Source organism: Chinchilla lanigera, unplaced genomic scaffold, assembly GCF_000276665.1.
Source record: "Chinchilla lanigera isolate Chin_1 unplaced genomic scaffold, ChiLan1.0 scaffold00019, whole genome shotgun sequence".
In the NCBI taxonomy this organism is placed as follows: Eukaryota; Metazoa; Chordata; class Mammalia; order Rodentia; family Chinchillidae; genus Chinchilla; species Chinchilla lanigera.
In genome coordinates this window covers 26,068,224-26,090,226 of record NW_004955420.1, presented here as the reverse complement: position 1 = coordinate 26,090,226, position 22,003 = coordinate 26,068,224, and the positions used below count along the sequence as shown (strand labels likewise).

Sequence of the window (22,003 nt, the reverse complement as noted above, 5' to 3'; positions counted from 1 at the left end):
CTCCTTCTCCTTCTCCTTCTCCTCCTCCTCCTCCTTCTCCTCCTCCTTCTCTTTCTCCTCCTCCTTCTTCACCTGGCAAGTTAGTTTTATGATAGCTCTTAAAATAAAATCTTACCCTCAGTGAAGTATTTAAGCAGTTTGTCAAGTCTAAAGGAAAGATGAAAGTTTCCTTTTCCACCTGTCACTAGGTTTCCGGCTCCTTCCAGAGAAACTTCTGTAGTAACTAGCAGCAAAGTGTGTATTCTTTCATATTCGAGTCTCCCATGCCTTGCATTTTAATCTAGTAATTCTGGTGACCTCCTTTCCATCCACCTCAGTTCCGTCTTCCTCTTTTCATTGGCCAGGTGTGGTTTACTGAATGGATGTACCAAGTGCTGGTTATTTCCATTTCCTTCTTGCTCTGCAAGAAAACATTCACTGACATGCATGTATCTTTATGCTCTTTTATGAGAACCGAACAGATTCCCAGAGGGCGATCGCTGAGTCAGAGGTGTTGAGCTTTGCCAGTGTCGCCAGGTGGCTTTGCCCTCCAACGAGGTGCGGTCCATCCGCACACGTCAGGGCGTTGTGGATGTCCCCAGCCTCAAACTCGCTAAAGCCTTTCTTCTTACCTTGGAAAATTTTCTCAGGTGTCATCTGATTGATGTTTTACCTCCTCATGTGTTTTCCAACTCGTGTCTCAAAAACTAGTCTCCCTGAACTGTAATGAAATTAGGTTTGCTGACTTGAGGTCTGCTGAATTCAGCTGAGTGTTTTTACCTTTAGAAAAAAAAGTAATTCTTGGTCTCAATGTGCTGTTTTTCTGCTTGCTGGTTGAGTTTTCTATCACAAGACAGAGGTTTTTGGGACTTCTCGGTGGTGACCTGAGCCATGCGGGCAGATGTTTAGCACCCCAAACTCTGAAAACCCCGGAGTGATTCTGAAACATGATGTGGACAGAGCCCAGGGTTCTAGTGCGTAGGAAGAAAGGGGCAGGGTACAACTTTTCTGAAGTAAGCGCAACGCCCATTTACCTGGGAATTTTCAGTAATTATGAAAAGAAGTTGGAAACAGATGAAATGCTGATCTGAGAGAGGGGACTGTTTGAGTGAGCCGCAGCCAGCGGCTGTTGCGAGCCATGTGGCCCCATTAGCATAAAGAAGTTTAATACCCCATCTCTATTTTGTGGTTGCTGTTGTGCATTTACAAGCCAGTGCTCTCTTTGATTTTTGCTCTCTTTCTAGAAGCAGGACTGTACCTGACCGGCCATGACATCCACAGAGTTCGCAGTGAGTACAGCGCGCCCTTGGGTGCCCGAAGTACGCCCTCTGCCCCGTACCCACTGGGGGCCTGGGAAGGGGCCCGTGGGGGGGAGGGGTCTCTGTGGTTCGCAGAGCCACACCTGATGCCGGCACAGAGGGCTTTGCAAACCAGAGGACAGGGGTTGGGGGACGCTGTGAGGAGGACAGCATAATTTTAGATATTAATAGTAGCGAGGGTTTTTAATGATTTTTAACTAGGGTGGGCTTAGTTCCACGGGTCTGTTCTGAAACTCAGACAGAAGAGACTTGGGGGGAATTCAAGTGCGGAGGGGAGGGTGGTGCCCGCGGCTGGCACGTTGTCACACCATGAAGTGCTTCCCAAAGCAGGCGGCGGCCTGTGTTCCTCTGAGAGATCAAGAGCTGGGCAAAACCTGCTGAGTCAAATCCTTAGGTAGAGAACTGTCAAGGAGAAAACGCTTAACTCTGCTACCACTCAGGAAGCAGGCACTCGGAGATGGTGATGGAGAAGAGAGGGCTGTACTGACAGCACGCCAGCATGGGAGTCTCTCTTCTGTCTCCGAAGTCCTTCCTTTGGCTCCAAGCTCTCCCAAAGCGCACTGCCCTGAGCTGGCTGCCCAGTGGCCTGGCGATGCCCGCTCCAGCGTGCAGCACAGTAGGCCTCTCCTGGCCTCTTTCCTGATATGTGTCACCTTCCTGAAATACGTGTCACCTGTGAGGTCTTCCTCCCAGGACACTGGGCCTTCATAGAGTGGTCCAGGTTACTGTGAAAGGCCAAGAGTGAATGGGGGATGAATGAATCAGCATCTACAAGACAGGGAGGGGATTTCCCCAGCTTCTCGAAGTCCCGGGCCATTCCCAGCTGTCCTGTCCTGAACAATGGTCCCCAGAGCCCCCCCCTCCCCATCCCTCTCTGCAGTAGGACTTCCTCTTGTTCACACACTGGAGGTAGAGCCACAACTAAATGTCCAGTTTTCCCAGGTGTGGCCCAGTTTCCTTGGTGCTTGGGTTCTCCTGCTACTTCCTGCCAGCCAGGACCCACATAGGATGGGCTTTGGGTGCCAGCTTCAGAATTCAGGAGACAGCAGCCCCCTACCACCTACTGCCTAGGGTCGGTGTCTTGGTTACTTTTTTTCTTGTTGCTGAGACAAAATACCTGATGCTCAAAATTAAGGAAGGAAAGGTTTATTTAGCTCACAGTCTGTGGAGGTTTCAATCCATACTTGGCTGGCTCCAAGGCAGAGTGCCACATGGCAGAGGGCAACCGTTCATGGTGGCAGAAAACAGCAAAAGCAACAAGAGCAAAAGGGAGGAGTGGCAGCAAGCAGCCTCTTCCTCTCCCTTCCATATGCAAACTATCCACCTCAGGGCAGGTGTAGCACTCACACCCATAATCCCAGCATTGGACTATAGATCAATAAAATATTTAAAAGCCCACCCCATGACTGCTTGAGGATTTAGGGGAACATGTAGACACAAACCGTAACAGTCGGCCTGCTCATTGTGCCCTGATCACTAATGAGCATGCACATGCACGCACACATATGTGCACACACAGGTTGAGGTTAAGAAAACGTTACTCAGGATGCAACACCTTCTGAAGGATTCTTCACAACTTTGCTGTGCTATGCACAACTGAAATTCTGTAAAACCGATTTGGTAGGACTTCTTTAGAGGCTTCAGGGCACATGGGAGAATTGCAAGCTTCAAAGTTCACGTAACGTGCTATACAGATTCTCCACTGTGTAACACTAGCGTTCCACCTAAAACGTGGCTTCGGAACAGCTGGTCGCATCTATCAGAAGCAGAGGGAAATTATAAGCTATGTAGACAGAGCCCTGCTAATGGCAGGCAGAGAATATTTTATTTTGAGATTATTATTTAAGTGCATAAACTAAATACTTGTACCTGAATACTTATTAGCTATTCAGAACAAAATAGAAAAGTCTCTGTGGCTCTGGGGTGACTTTGAGCCCTAACACAGCCAAACAATGATCGCACTTGCCTGAGGGGAAATAAATGCAGAGAGGCAGTTTGGCAGGGCACGCTGTCCCCCAGGCAAGAGTGTGGGAGCTGGTTGTCCCCAAGGGGTTGGGAACCAAGGCCACAGGAGAGCATTTGGGGACAGTGCAGCTGGAGTGGCCCGGCTTCCCCTGAGTATGTCTGTGCATCTCCCCCCCTCTGCCCACCAGCCTGCTTCCTCCACTCCCTTACCCCGGGGTTGATCCAGGGATGCAGGGCTCAGGCCCTCACCTCCAACCCTTGTTTCCTTTGCCCCTAGCAGGGGTTCTAGGGTGGCTCTAGGCCAGGGACCTATGGAAAGTGGGGGAGATGGGTGTCACGGAGCATACCTGTAATCCTAGAACTTGACAGGCTGAGGCAGGAGGATTGCTGTGAGTTCAAGGCCAGCCTAAACTACATAGCGAGACCTTGTCTCCAAATAAAATGAAACAAGAACAACGACGACGACAACAACAACCAGCTCTTTGGTGAATGAGCTAAGTCCCGTGAGAGTGGGAAATGTGTCCGACTTATTTACCACTTTATCCTGGTACCCAGCCTAGTAACCACCCTGCAGTGGGTGCTCCGTAAAAGTTTGTGGAATATTTATTCACAAACTGTATTGCTCTGTTTTTTGTTGCTATAACAAATGCCAGATGCTAGATAATGCATAAATGTGTGTGTGTGTGTGTGTTTATTCACAAACTGTATTGCTCTGTTTTTTGTTGCTATAACAAATGCCAGATGCTAGATAATGCATAAAGAGAAGAGGTTCATTTGGCTCAGTTTTGGAGGCTAAATGTCTAAGATTGGACAATGCCACTGGCTCGGGCCTCTGGGGCTGCCTTCTGGATATATCACGGCACTGCAGGGACACCATGGTGGGAGCACGTGGGAGGGGGCCATGCAGTCACAGGAAGACAGGATGCAGGGAAGACCCGGGTGAGGCTCTTTTTCTTTGTGTGACAACCCGGGGTCCCAAGAGAACGGCACCAGCCCCTTCTGAGGGAGATGTTCTGACCTAACCGGTCCCCACTCTGGAAGGTTCTACTGTCCCAGCACTGCCACCCAGGGGACCACTGTTCTGGGGCTGGAGGCCTTGGCTGACACTCCCGGATCACGTCCAAACCATAGCACAGCCAGGAAGATGTCCTCAGGACCCCTATTTCCCACACACATGTCTTTTGCCTTGTCACAGATTGTTGGGGTTGGGAGGGTCAGTCAGATAAGACCCCCAAAAGACTGTCCTTGACTGAGTGCCATCCTGTGTCCCCTGCAGAACCTTATTCCGAATATGTCTGGTGACTACAGCTACGATGCCACAGCTTCTGGGGATGACGACGTGACCTTCAACTTCCCGGAAGTCTTCTGCAATAAGTCCAGTGTCAGGCAGTTTGCCAGTCAATTCCTGCCACCCTTGTACTGGCTCGTATTCATCGTGGGCACGGTGGGCAACAGCCTGGTCGTCCTTGTCTACTGGTACTGCACGAGAGTGAAGACCATGACCGACATGTTCCTTCTGAACCTGGCAATTGCTGACCTCCTCTTCCTGGGCACCCTCCCCTTCTGGGCCATCGCCGCCGCGGACCAGTGGAAGTTCCAGACCCTGGCATGCAAGGTGGTCAACGGGCTGTTCTGGATGAACTTCTACAGCTGCGTGCTGCTGCTCATGTGCATCAGCGTGGACCGGTACATCGCCATCGCCCAGGCCATGAAGGCGCAGATCTGGAGGCGGAAACGCCTCGTGTACAGCAAAATGGTTTGCTGCACCATCTGGGTGATGGCCGTGGCGCTCTGCACCCCGGAAATCCTGTTCAGCCAAGTCAAGAGGGAATCTGGCGTCTCGGCCTGCACCATGGTGTACCCGAGGGATGACAGCACCAAAGCTAAGTCGGCTGTCTTGACGCTGAAGGTCATCCTGGGGTTCTTCCTGCCCTTCGTGGTCATGGCTTTCTGCTACACCATCATCATTCACACCCTGAAGCAGGCCAAGAGGTCGTCCAAGCACAAGGCCCTCAGGGTGACCACCGCTGTCCTCAGCGTCTTTGTCTTGTCTCAGTTCCCCTACAGCTGTGTCCTGCTGGTGCGCACCATAGACGCTTACACTGCGTTCCTCTCTAGCTGCGCCATTTCCACCAACATTGACCTCTGTCTCCACGTCACGCAGACCCTCGCCTTCTTCCACAGCTGCCTGAACCCCGTTCTCTATGTGTTTGTGGGTGAGCGGTTCCGCCGGGATCTTGTGAAAACCCTGAAGAACTTGGGGTGCATCAGCCAGGCCCAGTGGGTTTCCTACACAAGGCGACAGGGAAGCCTGAAGCTGTCATCCATGTTGCTGGAGACAACGTCAGGCGCGCTGTCCCTGTAAAGGTGTCCGCTCCGAGGCACACGGTCCATCCTTCTGGAAGTAATGGGACAGGCAGCCCCCATTTCCCCACTGAGGGGACCAGAGGAGACCGAAGCTTAGAAAGGAAATGAGGGGAGACATGGAGAAAGGGATGATCGGAAGAGCATTATCACGTTCAGTCTTAATTTGCCAAACTGGAGTTTTCGAAATTGACTGCCGCAGAGGCCGCCGACGGGCTAGTGGCCGCGCTTCTGCAGACGGACGAGCAGCGGCGAGGCCCACCTGGGCGCACGCATTGATGCCGCCGGCCGGGAGCAGCCTCTGGGTTCGAGGCACTCTGTGAATCGTCCTGGCCTCAGAGCGGGTGCTGCTTCTCCTGGAAGGAGCAGATGAGCACCGGCCTCTCCACAGCCACCCAGCAGTGCGTTCCCGCACGTGTCTGTCTCCGGGACGTTACCCTCTGGGGTCCCCATGTGGGTCTTACAGATCCTCTCCCTAGAGCCTTTCCAAACAGCCTCAGGTCCGTTTCCTCTGCTGCCCTTGGCCCCCTCTAGGCCGGTGATGAGGGACCTTATTCCTCTTCTGAAACCGAGTGCAGGACCGCTCAGGGAGCCCCTGGACAACCGACCACACCAACAAGTCACCACAGGCTTTTAGCTCCAACCCATTTCCGCATTGTTCGGGAGGCCTGGGGCGCCAAGCCTGGCCACAGGGCTGACCGGGGTGAAGGTTCAGCTTGTCCGCCGGCATCGTGCTGTGGTCTGAACAGCCTGAGCAAGCACCGCGGTGCTCCGCGTTACCGGGCACAGCCCTGGCGTGGCTGCGTGGCCCTGGGGCCAGACCTTCGCCTGCTCCCTGGAGGGTGGGTTGGCACTGTTGTTCTCTTCCATGGCCCAGTGCTTCTTCCCCGTTTCTTCCTCTCTAGTGCTTGCGTTTTGTTAGCTTTTCACCCTAGAAACTAGGCTGAAAAAATATGTACTATAAATCATTTTTGCTTTGTGTCTTTCACTGTTTGGCAGATTTATCACATTTGAAAACATTGGAGAAGTGCTTTTTAATGTGTATTTAAAATATTGATTACTTGCTCTTTATTTTCTTAGTATTTTAAGTGGGTGTAACTAAGGGATCAAATAGACAATGAATGGGAAGAGGAAGAGAAATAAAATCTCCAATGAAACTGGCTCGGCTCAACAGTTTTTAAAACAATCTTTTTCTCTTGACAAATTTGCTTCCCAAGTTGTCCCCAGTGAGCCAAATGGGATTTCGGGCTGGACAGCTGGAGCACTGTGCACAGCACCCTGGCCTGCTCATTCTCCTCGGCGGAAGGGCCTGGTTCCCCAGGGTGCGTTGGGTTTCGGGGGTCTCAGTCCTGACACTGTCCTTCCCAGAGGGGACGCACAAGCCCCAGGCCCTGCTGGATTAGCCTCTTCTCCCCGCCCACGTCTAAAGCACAGGACAGGAGGGGGAGGGCCAAGGAGCAGCACAAGGGGCTCACTCACCCTGCCGCCGGGAGGACAGGGCAGGCCCAGGACCAGCACACCAGGAGGCCCAGTACAGCAGCACCACCTCGGCCGTCAGAGGGAGGAATCCTTGTGACCACCCATGCGACTGTCTTTCCAAGAGAAGTCCCAGGGAGAATGAAGTAGGAGCGGCCGGAGGAGACTGTGTAGTCGGGACACGGGGGGACACACTTGAGTTTGGCATTGTCTGCTAAGCGCCTCTGATGCTGGCGGGGACAGGGCTGGAATCAGTGCCCTGTCCAGCTTCCTGGTAGCCTGTGAGTCACGCGGGGTGCTGTGTGGTCAGGACCTCTTGTTTCCCACAGCTGGGTTAGGAGCAGCCCGGAGCGCATGCGTGCTCTTGCCACCTTGGTCTCCTCAAGCTTGGGGGTCCCCGCCTGGCGACGTGGTAGAGCGTGGTGGCACTTCTGTGACAGTGTTGACTCAAAGACACAGCTGCCATGGATGCCTGAGGCGTCGTAATGGGCCGCCCCGGACGCCTCCGCCGGCTCTGCTTCGGTAAAGCGTGCAGGCGAGCAGCTTGTGTTTGTAGCGTCCCTGCTGGTTCACTTGGCTTTCTGTGCTGAGCTGGTCTCGTAAGAATCAGAGCCTCCCAGGGGCCCAGCCCAGAGCCCAACCCCGCACGCCGGCCCCATCCCAGCTCAGGAGCACAAGGGTTGCTGTCCCTCAGCGAGGGTGGGCTCCTGTCCTCTTACACTCTGGGCGGCCTGCTGCCAAGGGAGGTCTGCGCAAGGGCTCTGAAGGACTGTGGGAGAAGAGGAAGCCCTGCGCCTCCGACAGCTGCACCTCCAGCACTATCCCACAGGCTGGATGCTCAAAGCAGATCTTTCTCCTCATTTTGTTGTCACTAGTTTAGTGTGCGTGGCTAAGCAACACCCCGGCCTTAGAATACGCTCTCCACTAGGCCACGAGGGCCTCCCTGTTCGGGTGCCGACCTTGTCCAGTCAGGTCAGGGAGGTGCCTCGCTACTCATTTCTACACCACTGGTGCACTCAACTCAGGCAACGAATGGCCCTCCAACGTCTTTCTTTCAGTTCTGCTATCAAAGCCTTCAAATGACAGGCGAACGTGTCCCTCCAGCAAGCGGCTCTGGAAGCTGTGAGGCCCTTTCCACTCGCGACATGCCTGCTTGCACATAATCAGTTTTGACACCGCAGGCTAAGCAAAAACACGGTCTCCATGGTCCTGTGGAGATGCACGAACAAAGGCTGCGTGGAGCGTGGTCAGCTCGTGCCCTCAGCCTCCCGCTCCTCCAGGGGCTGCTGCCCTGCCCACAGCCAGTCCTTCCGGGCCCCACTCTGTGCTGAGGACCGAGGGCCGGGGACACAGGCTCAGGCTTGGCCAGCGTGACCTAAGCTGTGATGTGAAGGTGAAGGCCCTGGCGACGCCCTCTTTCCAAGGTGCACCTTTCCAAGGTGACTGGCCAAGGATGACGCCAGCGTTCGTGCAGAATAGCAGCTTCCCACCTGCCCTCCCCCAGCTGTTCCCCAGATGTGCACAGCTATGGAGCTGCAATTCCCTGGCGAAGGAGCCAGGCCCTCAGCTGGAGGTGTGTGTGTGTGCACATGCATGTGTCTGTGTGCACGTGTGTGTATGTGTCTCTGTGCATGTGTCTGTGTGCATGTATATGTGTGTGTTAGGTATGTTGGGTGTGTGTGTATGTGTCTATGTGCACATGTGTCTATGTGAATGTGTGTGTGTTGGGTGTGTGCATCTGTGTGCACCTGTGTTGGGGGTGTATATCTGTGTCCATGTGTGTGTTGGGTGTGTGTGTATGTGTGAATGTGTGCATGTGTGTGTCTCTGTGCACATGTGTCTGTGTGCATGTGTGTACATGTTGGGTGTGTATGTCTGTGTGCATGTGTGTCTGTGTGCATGTGTGTGCATGTGTGTGCATGTGTGTGTGTGTGTGTACAGTGCAGGGACCCTGCGCCTGGGCGTAGGCACTCTTCGGGACATGGAGTCCCTGATGCTGGGTCCTGCCTCACCCCACTTGTCTGTCCCCTGCCTCTTCTGTCCCTTGCTCTTCTGACAGCCCCAAGACTAGGTCATCACTAACTCCTGAACCCCGAGGTAGGCAGCTCTCGGTCAGACTTGCCGGTGCACAAAGGGATCGGGAAACACGTGCTGCTTCCACGGTTCCCCACTGGCGGGTGGGCAGGCAGCTCGGGTGTCTTTGTGACGGTGGCCACACAGCGGGATGTGCTGAGATCAGGCGGGCATGGTGGCCGATTGTGACCTGCCGGGAGAGGACTCAGAGGCACAGTTGAGGCCTGCACGGCTGGCCGGAGGCCCGGGGACGGGAAGGTGGAGAGAGAACGTGTGGTCGGAGCGTGCATCAGGCTTGCTTGCATGAAGTCCGGGGAGAACTCGATAAAACAAAACACAGCTTTGTGAAATGTTCTCATCTAGACTCTTATTCACAATTAAATGCAAAAAGAGGTTCTAAGATATGCATATTCTCCAGTCTGCTGGGTCCGTTACCTTCGCTGCACAACTTGGTGCCGTAAAACAATCGTGACGTCAGTTCACCGGCGATTTCGAGGGTCGGGAAGCTAGAAGGGGCTCAGCTGAGCATTTCGAGCTTGGGTTTCTCATGGAGCTGCAGTCAGATGCCAGCCGGGCTGTGGTCACGGGCGGGCTTGGTGGAGGGTAGACTCTGTGGCTGGCCTGTGGTCTGCGGCCAGGCCCAGCACACAGCACTTGGCAGCTGGCAGCCCTGGACTAAGTACCCCAGGAGGAGGAGGGGAAGTTGCATGTCCTTTTCTGACACAGTTCCTGAAGCCACACAGAGTCACTTCTCCTCTCTTTCACTGTTCAGGGTAGTCACGAGCCAGCCGAGAGTGGAAGGCGGGGGCTGTGGGCTCCACCTCGTAGGGGAGGCGATCAGCTGACTTGGGCCATACTTGAAAACCACTGCACTGTGTAAGCCAAGTAATCCAGTGGCAGCAGGAGATGGGTGCCTGACTTTCTGATCCTGGAGCCTGACCTGCTGGGTTCTTGGTACATCTCTCCTAGCCTGGAGCTTGGCACGCGGTCCCGGGGGAGGTCACACCGAGGAACATGGACGCATCTCCCTCTACACAGACCCAGAGCTGCAGGACAAGGTGGGCCTACATGGGGCCCTGAGAAGGGGACAGACCATGGCTCGCTCTTTGGCCTCCCTTCACGGCCTTGCGCTGGGGAGCTTGCTAAGAAGGTGACCCCTTTGGTGAGCGCGGGGGGACGTGAATGGTGTCTTCTGCTTAACCCATTGCAGCCTGCTATTTGTACATAGTGAGAGACGAGGGTCTGCTTTCATTCTTCCACATCTGGATATCCAGTTTTCCCAGCACCACTTAAGGAGGAGACTGTCTTTTTCTTGGTGCCTTTGTCAAAGAACAGTGGGCACTGATCTATTTCTGGGTTCATGATTCTGTTATTGTATCTATTTTTATGCCAGTACCATGCTGTTTTGATTATTATTGCTTTGTGGTTTGTGGTGTGTGTGTGTGTGTGTGTGTGTTTTGTTAAGCGAGGGAATTTAACTCATGTTACCTAAGTTATTCCCAAACTCCTGGACTCAGGGGATCCTCCTGCCTCAGCCTCCCAAGTAGCTGGGACTACAGGAGTGTGTCACTGTGCCCTGCTTATAGTATATTTTGAAGTCAGATAGTGTGATGCTTCTAAGCCCTGTTCTGTTTTCTCCCAATTTCTCCCAATTGCTTTGGATGTCTTTTGTAGTTGCACGTAAGTGTTAGGATCACTTTTCTGTATTTCTGTGAAGGAAGCCATTGGTATGGATAAGAACTGCGCCAACACTTTGGGTAGATTGTATTGGGTGCTTCAACAATAGCAGTTCCAACCTATGAATATGTGGTGCTGTATCTTTCCATTTATTCATGTGCTCTTCAATTTCTTTCATCGATTTTTTAAAAATAATTTTCATTGTGATATCTTTCATTTCTTTGGTTAAATTTTTTCCTAGGCTTTAAGAATAGCTATCATCAATGGGGTGGCTTTCTTGATTTCTCTTTCAGATAGTTCACTGTTGGCATCCAGAAATGCTACTGATTTTTTATACGTTCATTTTGTATTCAGTAACTTTAAATGAATTCATTTATTCTAATAGCTGCCCTGGGTAAAGATTTAAAGGAAGGAATTATGTTTCCATTGAGGGCTCTACCAGTTCTCCACAGGCCCTGGAATAACAACCTAAGCATCACAGTTGTGTCTGTAAAAGCGTTGAACCCGCAGAATAGTTTCGTGGCAGGGAATTAATTTGGAAATGTCCTCCAGGACAGCAGTTTCCACCGCTGCATCTCCATGCCAGTGGAGTAGGGGAGTCCCTGTCCTGTCACTCAAGGCCCCTTGTAAATGAGGAGGCAGACCCACCCGTCCTCATGCTCTAGCCAAGCCCGTGGAGACGCAGCCATGCTCCCAAGGACCTTCGTGGGGTCCCTGACCACCGCGCCCATGGTGAATGCCCAGACCTGAGGAGCTGGCGCTGACGAGGGTGATGCGCACGGACCTGAATGCTTTCAGGCCACCAGGCGACCTTGCTCAGTGTCCCCTGACACCAAACGAGGGGACCCTGGAGCACAAGGAGCCCTGGGTGGGTCTTGGGCGCTCCCCGGAGGCTCTGTGTCTAGATGTTTGATAACCACAGACCCCACCCAGGATTGCTGACTTCCCTGTGACCCTTCCATGGGGCTCCCTAGGGCTGTGTGTGAGCCCTTTCTGAGAACACCCAGCAGTTCTGGGGGGACCCCACGCGTGTGGACGAGCTGCTGTTCTGAAGACCTTTGGTGCACATATACCTCACTCATGGGCAAAAGCCTGCGAGGCTGAGGCTGCTGCCGCCTCTGTCCTTTCTCACGCAGGGGAGGAGCTAGCACTGCCCTGCTGACCGGAAGGTGGGTGTCCAGGCCTCAGGGGAATGGCTTCCTCTCCTGCATCTGCCCTGGGAGCAGGGCTCCAAGAGACCCTGGAGGAAACCCAATCTCTGACTCTAGGCTCAGGCCAGAAGCTGGCTGGTCTACAAACAGGGCCTTCCTCGGGGGAGGACACGTGCGCCCCAGCCCCCCGCGTGCCTTGGAGAGCTGAGGGGCTTCAGGCTTCAGGCTCACTCCGCGGTCACAGAGTGCAGATGTGCCTGAGGTGTGAAGACCCGGCCAGCAGCCTGTCCTCCCACAGCCTGAGGCAGGGGGCGAGGGGCCACAGCAAACACCTGAGGTCACAAGCGCGCTGCGTCAGAAGCCCGCGGTGTGCGGAGTCAAAGGCTGCCCTTCCCCTCAACCTAACCCGCTCCGAAAGCCTTTCGGTCGCACAGTGCTCCCGCCCCAGCTTTTGACAGCTTCAGCTTTAACTGTGGTCTCAAGAAAGAGCCACTTTTCTCATTTGGGGTCACAGGTTTCATCAATTTGCCTTTCAGACGTGTGTGGGCAGCGAGAGACTTTTCCCATGAATCTTCAAACCGAAAGGGCTGACCCTGCAGCAAGCGCCCTCTGTCACCTGGGGGGCGCTGGGTCCTCAACAGCTGGGGACTGATGTGGCCTGTCCTGGAGGGACTCGGATGTGGGCTTGGAAACCCTCTGGCAGGAACCCCGGTCCCCTGGGGTCTCTCAGCCGTTTAGGGACGGGGTGAAACGAACCGGGGTTCATGTGGAGGCCCCCATCCCAGCCCCGCCGGAGTGCACTCCTTGGGCCTAGGTGGCCCACTCCGTCCCTGTCCGTCCCTCTGCCTGCCCCCCGCACCCCGGCCTCCAGGAGCTCTGCACCTGGCAGAGTCAGCCTGTGAGCCCTCCCTGCTCCAGCGCCTGGCACACTGCTCCATGGTGGGGCCACTGCGGTGGGGAGGAGGGGAGGGAGAACGAGACCAGCCCCTGCCCAGGAGAGACAACCAGCACTGCTGGAAGTATGGCTGTATGAGAAGCCATGTGAGCGGCTGACCAGAAGAGGAAGGAAGCCTGGGGTGCTGGGCGGTGTTCTCGGGGGCCAGGGGCACACTCACACGATGTCCGCCACACGCTGGGGTGAGGGGCGAGAGTGGACAGCCCGGCTGAGCTCATCCAGCCAGGCCAGGGCAACCGCAGTACTTCTGTCCCTCCATCCGCATCAGGGACAGCAGGGCAGGTCGCGGCGGGAGCGCTGCCCTCGTCCTCCGCCAGCGCCACATCGTGGGGAAAGGATGCTCTGCCCCTGGCGCAGGTCCGGGTGACTCTGTCCCTCAGCTTACCACGCGTCCCTTCAACAGAATGACAGACAACGCTACTCCCGATGCCATAGTGTTTATTTAAATCCTGAGGTTTAAAAATATTTCCAAATGGCTTAGCAGACGCTATAAAGGAAGATGTTCTGGGGTACAAGTGTCTTGGCCCCACTGTGGGGCGGCTGCTGGTGTCCAATGTGCCACTGGGCGATTCTTTGGCAGCTAAGAGTGACGCGGGCGCCCACACCCGCCGTCCTAAGGCCGCGGACAGGAGGGGCATTAAAGTGCATTTTGATTCCAGAGCCTCTGCCCCAGGCTTGGTGTCCCTGCAGCTCTGGGGCAGCGTCTCTGGATAATGCGCACCACGAGGCTCTCAGGAAGCCATGTTTTTTGCTTTGCTTTGGCCTACCAAAGATGCTCCCTGAAATTTAGAGATCTACTTTATTAAAAAAAAGTGCTTGTAAGGGAAAAGGGAGTCATTAACCCATCTCTCCTGTTTCCTTGGCAGAACCACGACGACGGGAGAGCAGCTCACCCGAGCCCCGCTGAGCCCTGACCTGTGTAGACGTGCGCGGTGGTCTCAGAGGGCAAGGCGCTCCTTGGTTCTGAGCACCTCAGATGGCTTCTCTTTGCTCCAGTTCCCAAGCCTGATCTAAGAATGGCTTTCCGGTCTAAAGGATTCAAGGCAGACTTTAAAAATGAAACTCCTATGAAGCCTATCCGAGAGTGTCCACCAGAATGAGACCCCACCCTTCCAGGAATATTTCCTTCCATCGGGGCTGGAGCGCCTCACTGCTGCAGATAGCCGCTGAACATTCAGAAACACCGTTCCTTCACCTCTGAGTTATGTGACGAGGCTTTGCTTCGCTACTTCCCAAGCCCATGGGGTTCTGAAGTTCAGACTCCTGTGGTAGACTCTGTCTGCTTTCGCCGTATCCCCCTGCAGTCGTGTCCCCAGGCCGGGTGCTCCGCGGGGACCATGCGGCCTCGGTGGTGGATGCCTGTGTCAGGCAGGTCGCCATGCTTCAGAAAGTGAGGCTGGAAGGGGTAGTGACCCGGGGCCGGGACGGCTGCTGTGACTTCTGGTATAGCTGTGCCTCACAGGGCTATGGCCATCAGCAGTGATTCAACCGTCATTTGCATTTTAAAAAATGACCCCAGGCTCTAAACCTCAGTACAGCTGGGAACTGTAAGAGTAAGAATAAAGCTATGTGTGTAAGTCAGCCTTCGACGGGCCAACATGTTCTTTAGCTACAGAGTGTACTGCAAACTGGAGCTGAGCAGCAAGCTAATATTGTACGAGAGTCCACTCAGCACAAGAAATAGACAGGCTGAGGCCCACAGGAAGTGACCGGGGCCCGGCCGTCCTCCAGGAGCGGTTCTGGGTGGCTTCAGACAGCCCGTGGTCTCTGAACCTCAGTCCCTGCTGTGACGAGGCAGATGTTCAGAACGGAACTCGGAGGGATGGCGGGCCCTTCTAGGCCCCACCCACAGCAGCTACTTGGGAAGGTGGTTCCTGCTGTGCTGGGTGGCAGGGGGACCAGCGAGGGGCCATCAGGTTGGCCAGAGCCCCAAGGCATCCTGGGAAACCAGCACTGACAGGAGATTCAGGGCTATGCCAGGGGCTCCTTTGTTAGCTTCTGATGGCCTATGCAAGAAGGCGGGGGTCTGAAGGTGGGACAGCCCGCTCCTGAGACCCCTCAGGCCGTGAGGCATGCAGGGAGGACACTGGAGACTGGAAAGCTCTCTGCCCCATGCTGAGCAGCCGTGCCCGCAACAGTGCATGACGGCACCTGGCCGCCGCGGACAGGCAGCTCGAGGACAGGGCACGAGAGCCCCGGCTCTTCTGTCCTCCTCTCACGTGTGACCCACAGCGGTCCTCTCTGCTGGCGCTGTGACCGGGCTGGGCGCCTAGTAGGCCGCAGCGGGCCACTGTGTCCCACACTCTGCACACCTGTGGATGCACTGCGGCGGGACTGCAGGTGGCCAGCCGCGCGGGACAGAGGCCAGCAAGTGGGAGCTCCTCGTGGGGGTAAAGGGAAGGACCCCGTCAGGGAAGGAAGTGGGCACATGGGGCTGGGCACTGGCAGGGGGAGTGGGGACAAGAATAAGTTACGACCTGTTTCCTCTGCTACTCTACTTTCTAAGTCACCGAAGACTTGTTCAGCGTTTGAAAGTGGCCCCGCCTGGCTCTGCCCACTGGAACACAGGTGTCTCGGTGAGGCGGACATTCCTGTGTGTAAACAGCCAGGCTAGAGCAGGGTGACTCACGGTGCTGCGCGGGTCTCGAGCTCCCCGGCCCCAGACGCCCCGGGCACACTGGGTTTTGGGCTGTGCTGACCTGAGGGGCCTGACTGAGCGAGGGCTTTGCCCAAGGACAGAGCCACCCGGGCAAAGCCCCGTGAGGACAGCGTTGCTTAGCGGCCCCCTCCAAATCGCTGAGTGCGGTGCAGCCCCACACTTAAGCGACAGCGAGTGCCCGGAGGAGGGGCTGGCAGGGGTGGTGGGAGGACCCGCAGCAGCCCCGGTCTGGGCCGTCCCGCGACGCACAGGGTGGGCCTGGCGCACCCGGAGCAAGGTCACCGGGGAGTTGCTGGGTTGAGCCTGGCTCGGACCAGCTGTGCTCCAGGAGAGGTGGAAGCTCCGGCGGGCGCCCCCGGGGTGTGAGGACTGCTGGGAAAATGTTGCTGAGCTTAGGAGCCGGGGGCTGAGAGGATGTTTGGGGGCTGAGGGCAGAGCTGCGGGCTCAAGGCCAGGCTGGTGGCCGCGCTCTGCCTCTCCTCTTCTCTTTCTTTTTCTTGGGCTTCATGTGACAGGGGAGGAAGTGTAGTGTTTCCTGTGGATAAGGTGACACCGTGGAGCTCAGGTGCCTGGCACTACGGGAAGTCACTGCCGTCGTAGATCACAGGCCGGTCAACCGTCAAGTGGTAAAACACTTTCTTGGAGATGAACCTGAGGAAAGAGAGGTGGGAGGGAGGGTGTCGCCTGCGGCTGACAGCTGTGGTCGCGGTGGACCCGGCAGGTGTGGGTGCCAGATGCTGGGGGATGGGACCTGAGGGGGAGCATGGGTCCCCACAGAAGGCCGGGCCTGGGGGCACTGCTGTGGGCCTCCTGGTGCTCAGAGCCGCCTGCGAGCAGCCAGGAGACAGACAAGCCTGGGCTTCCTTCTCACTGGGCATCTAAATGAGGCTTGCCACCGAGATTCCAACGTCTCGGTCAGCCCAAGAGAGGACCCCGGCGGGCTGCAGCCTCTCCACAGCCACAGGGCCTTGCTTGCTGACACACAGCCGTCAGGCAGGGCCTGGGCAGGGAGGAGCCACCCCAGCGCCATGCCACGTGTACCTACCGCCCCACCTGGCCTCCCGGGGGAGCCGAGCACCTGCCCACCGCTGGGGCTCCAAGAGCAGCTCCTGGGGGTGCCCTGCGCTGAGGTCCTGCCACCTCGGTGGGGAGGGCAGGGAAGAGCATTCAGGTCTCTCCAAGCAGCGAGGTGGGAGAGGCGTCCTCCAGCCACCTCTCCGTTCCCTCCTTCCCGTCTCCCCTCCGCACCCCTAAACTGGACACCCCGAGCTGCAGTCGCAGCCGCAGCACACTGTCAGAGGCTGGCTTCTCCAGATGCTGGGCCCAGTCTACCTTCTGGGCTGGGTCCTGCCCCCACCCCAAGCCTCCCGTCCGGTGCTCTCCCCTACTTCCTCCATCCGCTCTGCCCTCTCGTGTTTCCAGGCCCCCCTCTGGCTCAGGGTAGGACCCCGGCACCATCACCCTGCCTTATGAAGTTCACAGCGAACCCCAGAACACCACCACCCTGAACTGTCCGTGGTGGAGCAGGGTTTTGGGGTCCACCTCTGTGCCTGCAAGAGGGCGGCGGAGAGGTGGGGGGGCGCGGTCACCGCCGCCTACCTGGAGAAGGTGTTGTCGAAGATGAGCATGTAGATGCCAGGCGAGCGCACCTTCAGCTGGCCCCGGATGCTCTCCTTGTGGGAGTGGCACCGGGTCGTGGGGATGAGGACCTGGGGGGAGGGAGGACAGGACGGTCACAGAGGCAGGGGCCCCATGGTGCAGAGGCTGAGGGCTCTTTCCGGGTCACCGCTGAAGAGTCACGAACTCACCTGGGTTTGGCGACACTTGTGGCGCTGTGGGCATCCGTGTCCTGCAGGTCCTGACCTGGCCCCACTGCCCCTGACCACCACCACTGATTCTTTCAGTGCTGCACTAATTCATTGATTTGTGTATGTGGAACCACCCTTGCATTCCCGGAACAAAACCAACTGGACTGTGATTTGTGGTCTTCGCAAGGTGTTGCTGAATTCGATTTGCTAGTTCGATTTACTGAGGGTGTGCACAGCTGTGTCCACCAAGGACACTGGTCCATCGCTTTGTTTTTCTTGTGTCCTTCCCAGGGTTTGGTGGCAGAATGATCCTGGATTTGTGGAGTGAGTTTGGAAGGGCACTTTCTCTTTCTACTTCACCGAACCCTTTGAGGAGCACTGGTGTTCGTTCTTTAAAAGTCTGGTCAAATTCATTGGTGAATCTGTCTGGTTCTGGACTTTTCTTTGTTAGGAGACTTTTTATTACTGAGTCAATCTCATTACTTCTTATTCAGCTGTTTAAGTTTTCTGGAGCCTCTTGGTTCAATTTTGGTCCTCATTCATGTCTGGAAGTTTCTCCTAGGTTTTCTAATTTCCTGGAACAAGTGATCACTAATGATTGCATGGATTTCAGGGCAACTGTTGTAATGTTCCTTTTTAATGTCTAATTTTATTTATTTGGGTCTTCTCTGATTGTTTTGGTTTATTTAGGTAATCTGGTTTATCTCTTCAAAGAACCCTCTGTGTTTCACCGATCCTCTTTATTGTTCTTTGATTCTCTAGTTCACTTGTTTCTGCTCTGAACTTTATTATCTCTTTCCTTCTGCTGAGGCTGGGTTTGCTTTGTCGTTTTCCTGAGATGCTGACATGTATCCTTGGCTTCTTGGAGAGCTGCCTGCCTTGTGAAGATGGAGATGCTCAGAGCTCCGTGCTTCCCTCGCTGCTGTGTCCACTGGGCCCAGCCTGTGCCTCGGCTGCCATGACTCCAGGGCGTCTTCCGTCTCTCCTGGGTCTCTTCAGCCCCGCTTCCTGGACGCACTGCGCCTCCTCTGTGCCGCCCACATCGCACCCCCCGACTGCGGCTCCTGGCTTCTCCCAGTGCGGCCTTCGCCGGCAGCCCAGGGCTCTCCTCCCCAGCCACAGGCCTGAGGTGGGGACAGCCGCTCGGCCAGGGCCACCGCAGTGCACGGCTCCCCCTCGGACATCTGCGCCCTGGAATCAGCGGTGCGAGTCTTCTAGGGGCTCTGATGACACTGTGACCTTGGCTGCCTGGGTCCCGACCTCTCTATTCCCCTGGGCAGACGCTCAGTAACTGGTGTCTGCCGATCCGAGGACCCGCCCAGCTCCTGCGCTTGTGCCTCTGTCACTGTGGAAGCCGAGCTCAGCTGTCATCGCTCGGAGCTTGCTTTCTCGCACAAGTCCCAGGCTAGCAGGGGCCACGGGTCCCTTGGGAGGGATGCTGGGCGCATGTACCCAGAGGCAGGCTGAGGTACCAGCTGCCCCATGCCCCGCTGAGGAGGAGCTGTGAAGGTAGAAGGTATCCGAGCACCCAGGATGTGGGCTTCTTCTGCCCCCTGGTGTCCACTGTGAAGAAGGACAGGGCTCATCTCCTGGGAGGGCACCCAGAAGCCAGAGGCCAGGCGGGGCCCTGGGGCCCCAAGATTCAGGGTCACCAGTATGTGCTGTGTGAGCCACCGAGCAGGAGGGCAGGCCCACAGCTCAGCGACGCGTGGGCAGGTGGCGCGGCTGAGCCTGAGACGTCACACGAGCTGGGATCCGGCACTGTGAGCTCCATCTCCCTACCCCAGCGATTCTGCGCTTGCTTTGCTGTCACCTTTGCGTCCAGGGCAGAGGTCACACCTGCCGAGGTGGCCCATCTGGCTCTGCGTGGCTCCATGAAAAAGTCATCCGTATCCCAGCCCTGCGCCTGGAACCCTCTCGGCTTCACTTTGACCTCTCTCAAGGTCAGACTCAATCTGCCTGGCACAGCAGTGACCTCTGGCATTTGGAGACAGCTGTCCTGAGCCGCGGGTCATTCTCTGCCCACAAAGGACAAACTCTGCCCGCCCTGGCATCAGGAGGGAGCACGCCTGGCATGGGGAAACAGGGCCTGGCAGGGGGCCTGCCTACCTTGCACTGGTCCAGGGGCGTGTCCTCTGCCTCCTGGAAGACCACGCTGAACGAGATGCTTTTGGGGTCGGAGGAGAAGACCCAGCTGATGGTGAGGCCCGCCTCGGCCACGGTGATGGGGATCAGGCTGTAGGTGCTGGACCTCACGAACAGCTCCCTGGTGCCCTCGCCGAAGCTGGCGATCTCGTCCACGGTCAGGGGTAACTTGATCCTAGCGGAGAAATGCAGAGGGACCTGACCTCGGGGGATGGGTCTGGGTTCACTGGCCAGCTTGGTGCCAGTGAGGTCCTCCGCCTCTTCTGACACACAAAGGTCCCGCTCTGTGTCCCGCAGGGCTGCCAGAGGCGTGGAATAACCAGGGGTGAGGGCGGGCTCCGTGCCCCCTGCTCTAGCTCACGCTAAGTGGGGCGGGGCTCCTGCAGAAGTAACGGGCCCACCAGGAAGCTCTGGTTCGGACAAGGAGAACACAGCCCCGTCCACACAGGTCTGACCCAAAGCCCGCACCTGCCACTGCGCCTAGTTGCCTTTTGTGGGGAAAACACCTTCCTGTCCCCCAAGTGAGGATGGAAAGGAAGGCTCAGTGGACCCTTCTTTCTAAGTAAAAGCTCTTACCCCATATTCACAACTTTCAAGCATCACAGCAGGCCGGAGAGTGGGTTCTGCTTTGGGAAAGAGGTGGACATCTGTCTGAACTGCCACATAAAAAGCCATGGGTGCCCCCAATGCTGGGGTACTCTCTAATCTGGGGCTTGGGGCTTCTCTGGGTGCCAGCACCCACTCTGCCAGGATAATCTCGGGCTTTCCAGAGGAGATGCCAATGAAAGGCTCTGCCAGCTCTGCCTGAGTATCATGATGAATAAGAGAAGCTCGCTACTGAGCCAGGTGTGGCAGCACACGCCTGTGATCTCAGCACTCTGGGAAGCTGAGGCAGGAGGATGGCAAGTTAGAGCCTAGCCTGGGCAAATGAGCAAGACCCTATTACAAAAATATAAAAACACAGAAAGGGTTGGGGATGTAGGTCAGTGTGAAGGTCCTGGGTTCAATCCCCAGTAATAGAAGAGAAGGAGAGAGAGAGAGAGACAGAGAGACAGAGAGGGAGAGGGAGAGACTCACACTGCAGGGGTAAAATCTACTACATGCCTCCAGAAATTCCAGTTGACAAGAGCCAAGCGTACCCACCAACTCCCCGCGTTCTGAGCTAGCCCCACCTTTAACGTGTTTTCAGGTTCTCCTGCACTGCAGGTGCCAAACCTTCGTTCGCTGTCCTCTTTGAAAGAGGCGGAAATGTCGACTCCGAGGAACAGGTACACTCTGCATTTTACTCACAGGGCAGTTGTGAGCTCTTCTCCGCGCTGACTTTACCCCTCCCTCCTTAAGGGTCTGCCTGTTCTGTGTGTTCTACTCAGAATCCATCTTTTTTGTTATCTCTTCATTTGCAGGTACATTTTCAGCACGTTCGATAATCAACATTTTAAACATGCTCTCGATTTTCCTCACGCAGTGCAACTACAGCACCTGCACCTGAGTCAGCAGAAGATCGCAGTACATGTGAAGGGCAGGGAAGAGAGGGTGGCTCGCCAGGGCCCTCAGGATCCCAGGAAACGACCACCTGGCAGCTCCGAGCCCCACCTATGGGTCATGCTGAGGACCAGAAAATCACAACTAGCATAAGAAACTGCAGACACCAGACACCAGCGTTGATAACATCAGATTTTAAGCAGCTGTCATAGAAATGCCTCAATAACGGCTTCAACTATTCTTGAAACAATGAAAACGTAAAAAAGAAAGAAAAATCACACCTAGAAATACTAAAAAAATATAACTAAACTGAGCATGGTGGTGCAGACTTACAATCTCGACACTCTGGGAGACTGAGGCAGGAGGATCGCAAGTTTTAGCCCAGCCCGGGCAACTTAGCAAGACCCTGTCTCAAAATTTAAAAAAAAACCCAAAAAACAAAAAACCAAAAAGGGCTGGGAATGGAGCTCAGCATGAGGGCTTTGGGTGCAATCCCTGAAACTGCAGACGGACAAGTCAAAACCAAACCAAATAAAATAAAAACTTACAGGATGGGCTCGAACGAGAATAAATAAAACAATTAAACTTGAAAAGAGAAAACCAGAGCTCACTCAGCCTGAACAGCACAGTGAAAAGAACTGGGTGTGTTGGCGGGGTCCCTAAGGACTTGCAAGACATAAGCAAACTGCCTGACTTTTGTATCATGAATCCCAGAGTTCAGGAAGAAGAGACCACTGGAAAGGACACTTAAAGAGTTGAACAGCTATGGTGCTGCTGGGGATCCAACACTGGAGAAATCAGTGCTGTGGGAAGATACTTGTGCTACAGTGAGCTGACAAGGTTCCAAAAGAGGATTTAGGGTATTTACATCAAGAAACTATAAATACAGCAGACCCTCTAGTTACAACCAGCCTGACATACGATTTGCTTTATGACCAGCATTTGAGTTT

At 55.4% G+C, this 22,003-nt stretch overlaps 2 protein-coding genes and 1 long non-coding RNA gene across 8 annotated transcripts in view; 2 read left to right on the top strand and 1 right to left on the bottom strand.

Annotated features, from left to right (window-relative positions):
- Positions 1 to 6,782, top strand: part of Ccr9 (chemokine (C-C motif) receptor 9) — a 10,296-nt gene extending 3,514 nt beyond the window's left edge. For both annotated transcript variants that reach the window (XM_005383464.1, XM_005383463.2), the window contains exons 2-3: positions 1,224 to 1,268; positions 4,540 to 6,782. In XM_005383464.1, the coding sequence (XP_005383521.1) occupies positions 1,248 to 1,268; positions 4,540 to 5,628 (1,110 nt within the window). In that variant the 5' untranslated portion in view covers positions 1,224 to 1,247 and the 3' untranslated portion in view covers positions 5,629 to 6,782. The remainder of the gene's footprint in view (positions 1 to 1,223; positions 1,269 to 4,539) is intronic.
- A 3,252-nt stretch (positions 6,783 to 10,034) lies between these two features.
- On the top strand, positions 10,035 to 14,540 carry LOC106148363. Its single transcript, XR_001233724.1, has 2 exons — positions 10,035 to 10,234; positions 13,826 to 14,540. It is a non-coding gene; the product is annotated as an uncharacterized LOC106148363 (long non-coding RNA).
- The window catches only part of Fyco1 (FYVE and coiled-coil domain containing 1), a 57,226-nt gene continuing 48,603 nt past the window's right edge, over positions 13,381 to 22,003 (bottom strand). For all 5 annotated transcript variants that reach the window (XM_005383460.2, XM_005383458.2, XM_005383462.2 and 2 more), the window contains exons 16-18: positions 19,536 to 19,746; positions 17,218 to 17,327; positions 13,381 to 16,269 (exon numbers count right to left, since the gene is read on the bottom strand). In XM_005383460.2, the coding sequence (XP_005383517.1) occupies positions 16,194 to 16,269; positions 17,218 to 17,327; positions 19,536 to 19,746 (397 nt within the window). In that variant the 3' untranslated portion in view covers positions 13,381 to 16,193. The remainder of the gene's footprint in view (positions 16,270 to 17,217; positions 17,328 to 19,535; positions 19,747 to 22,003) is intronic.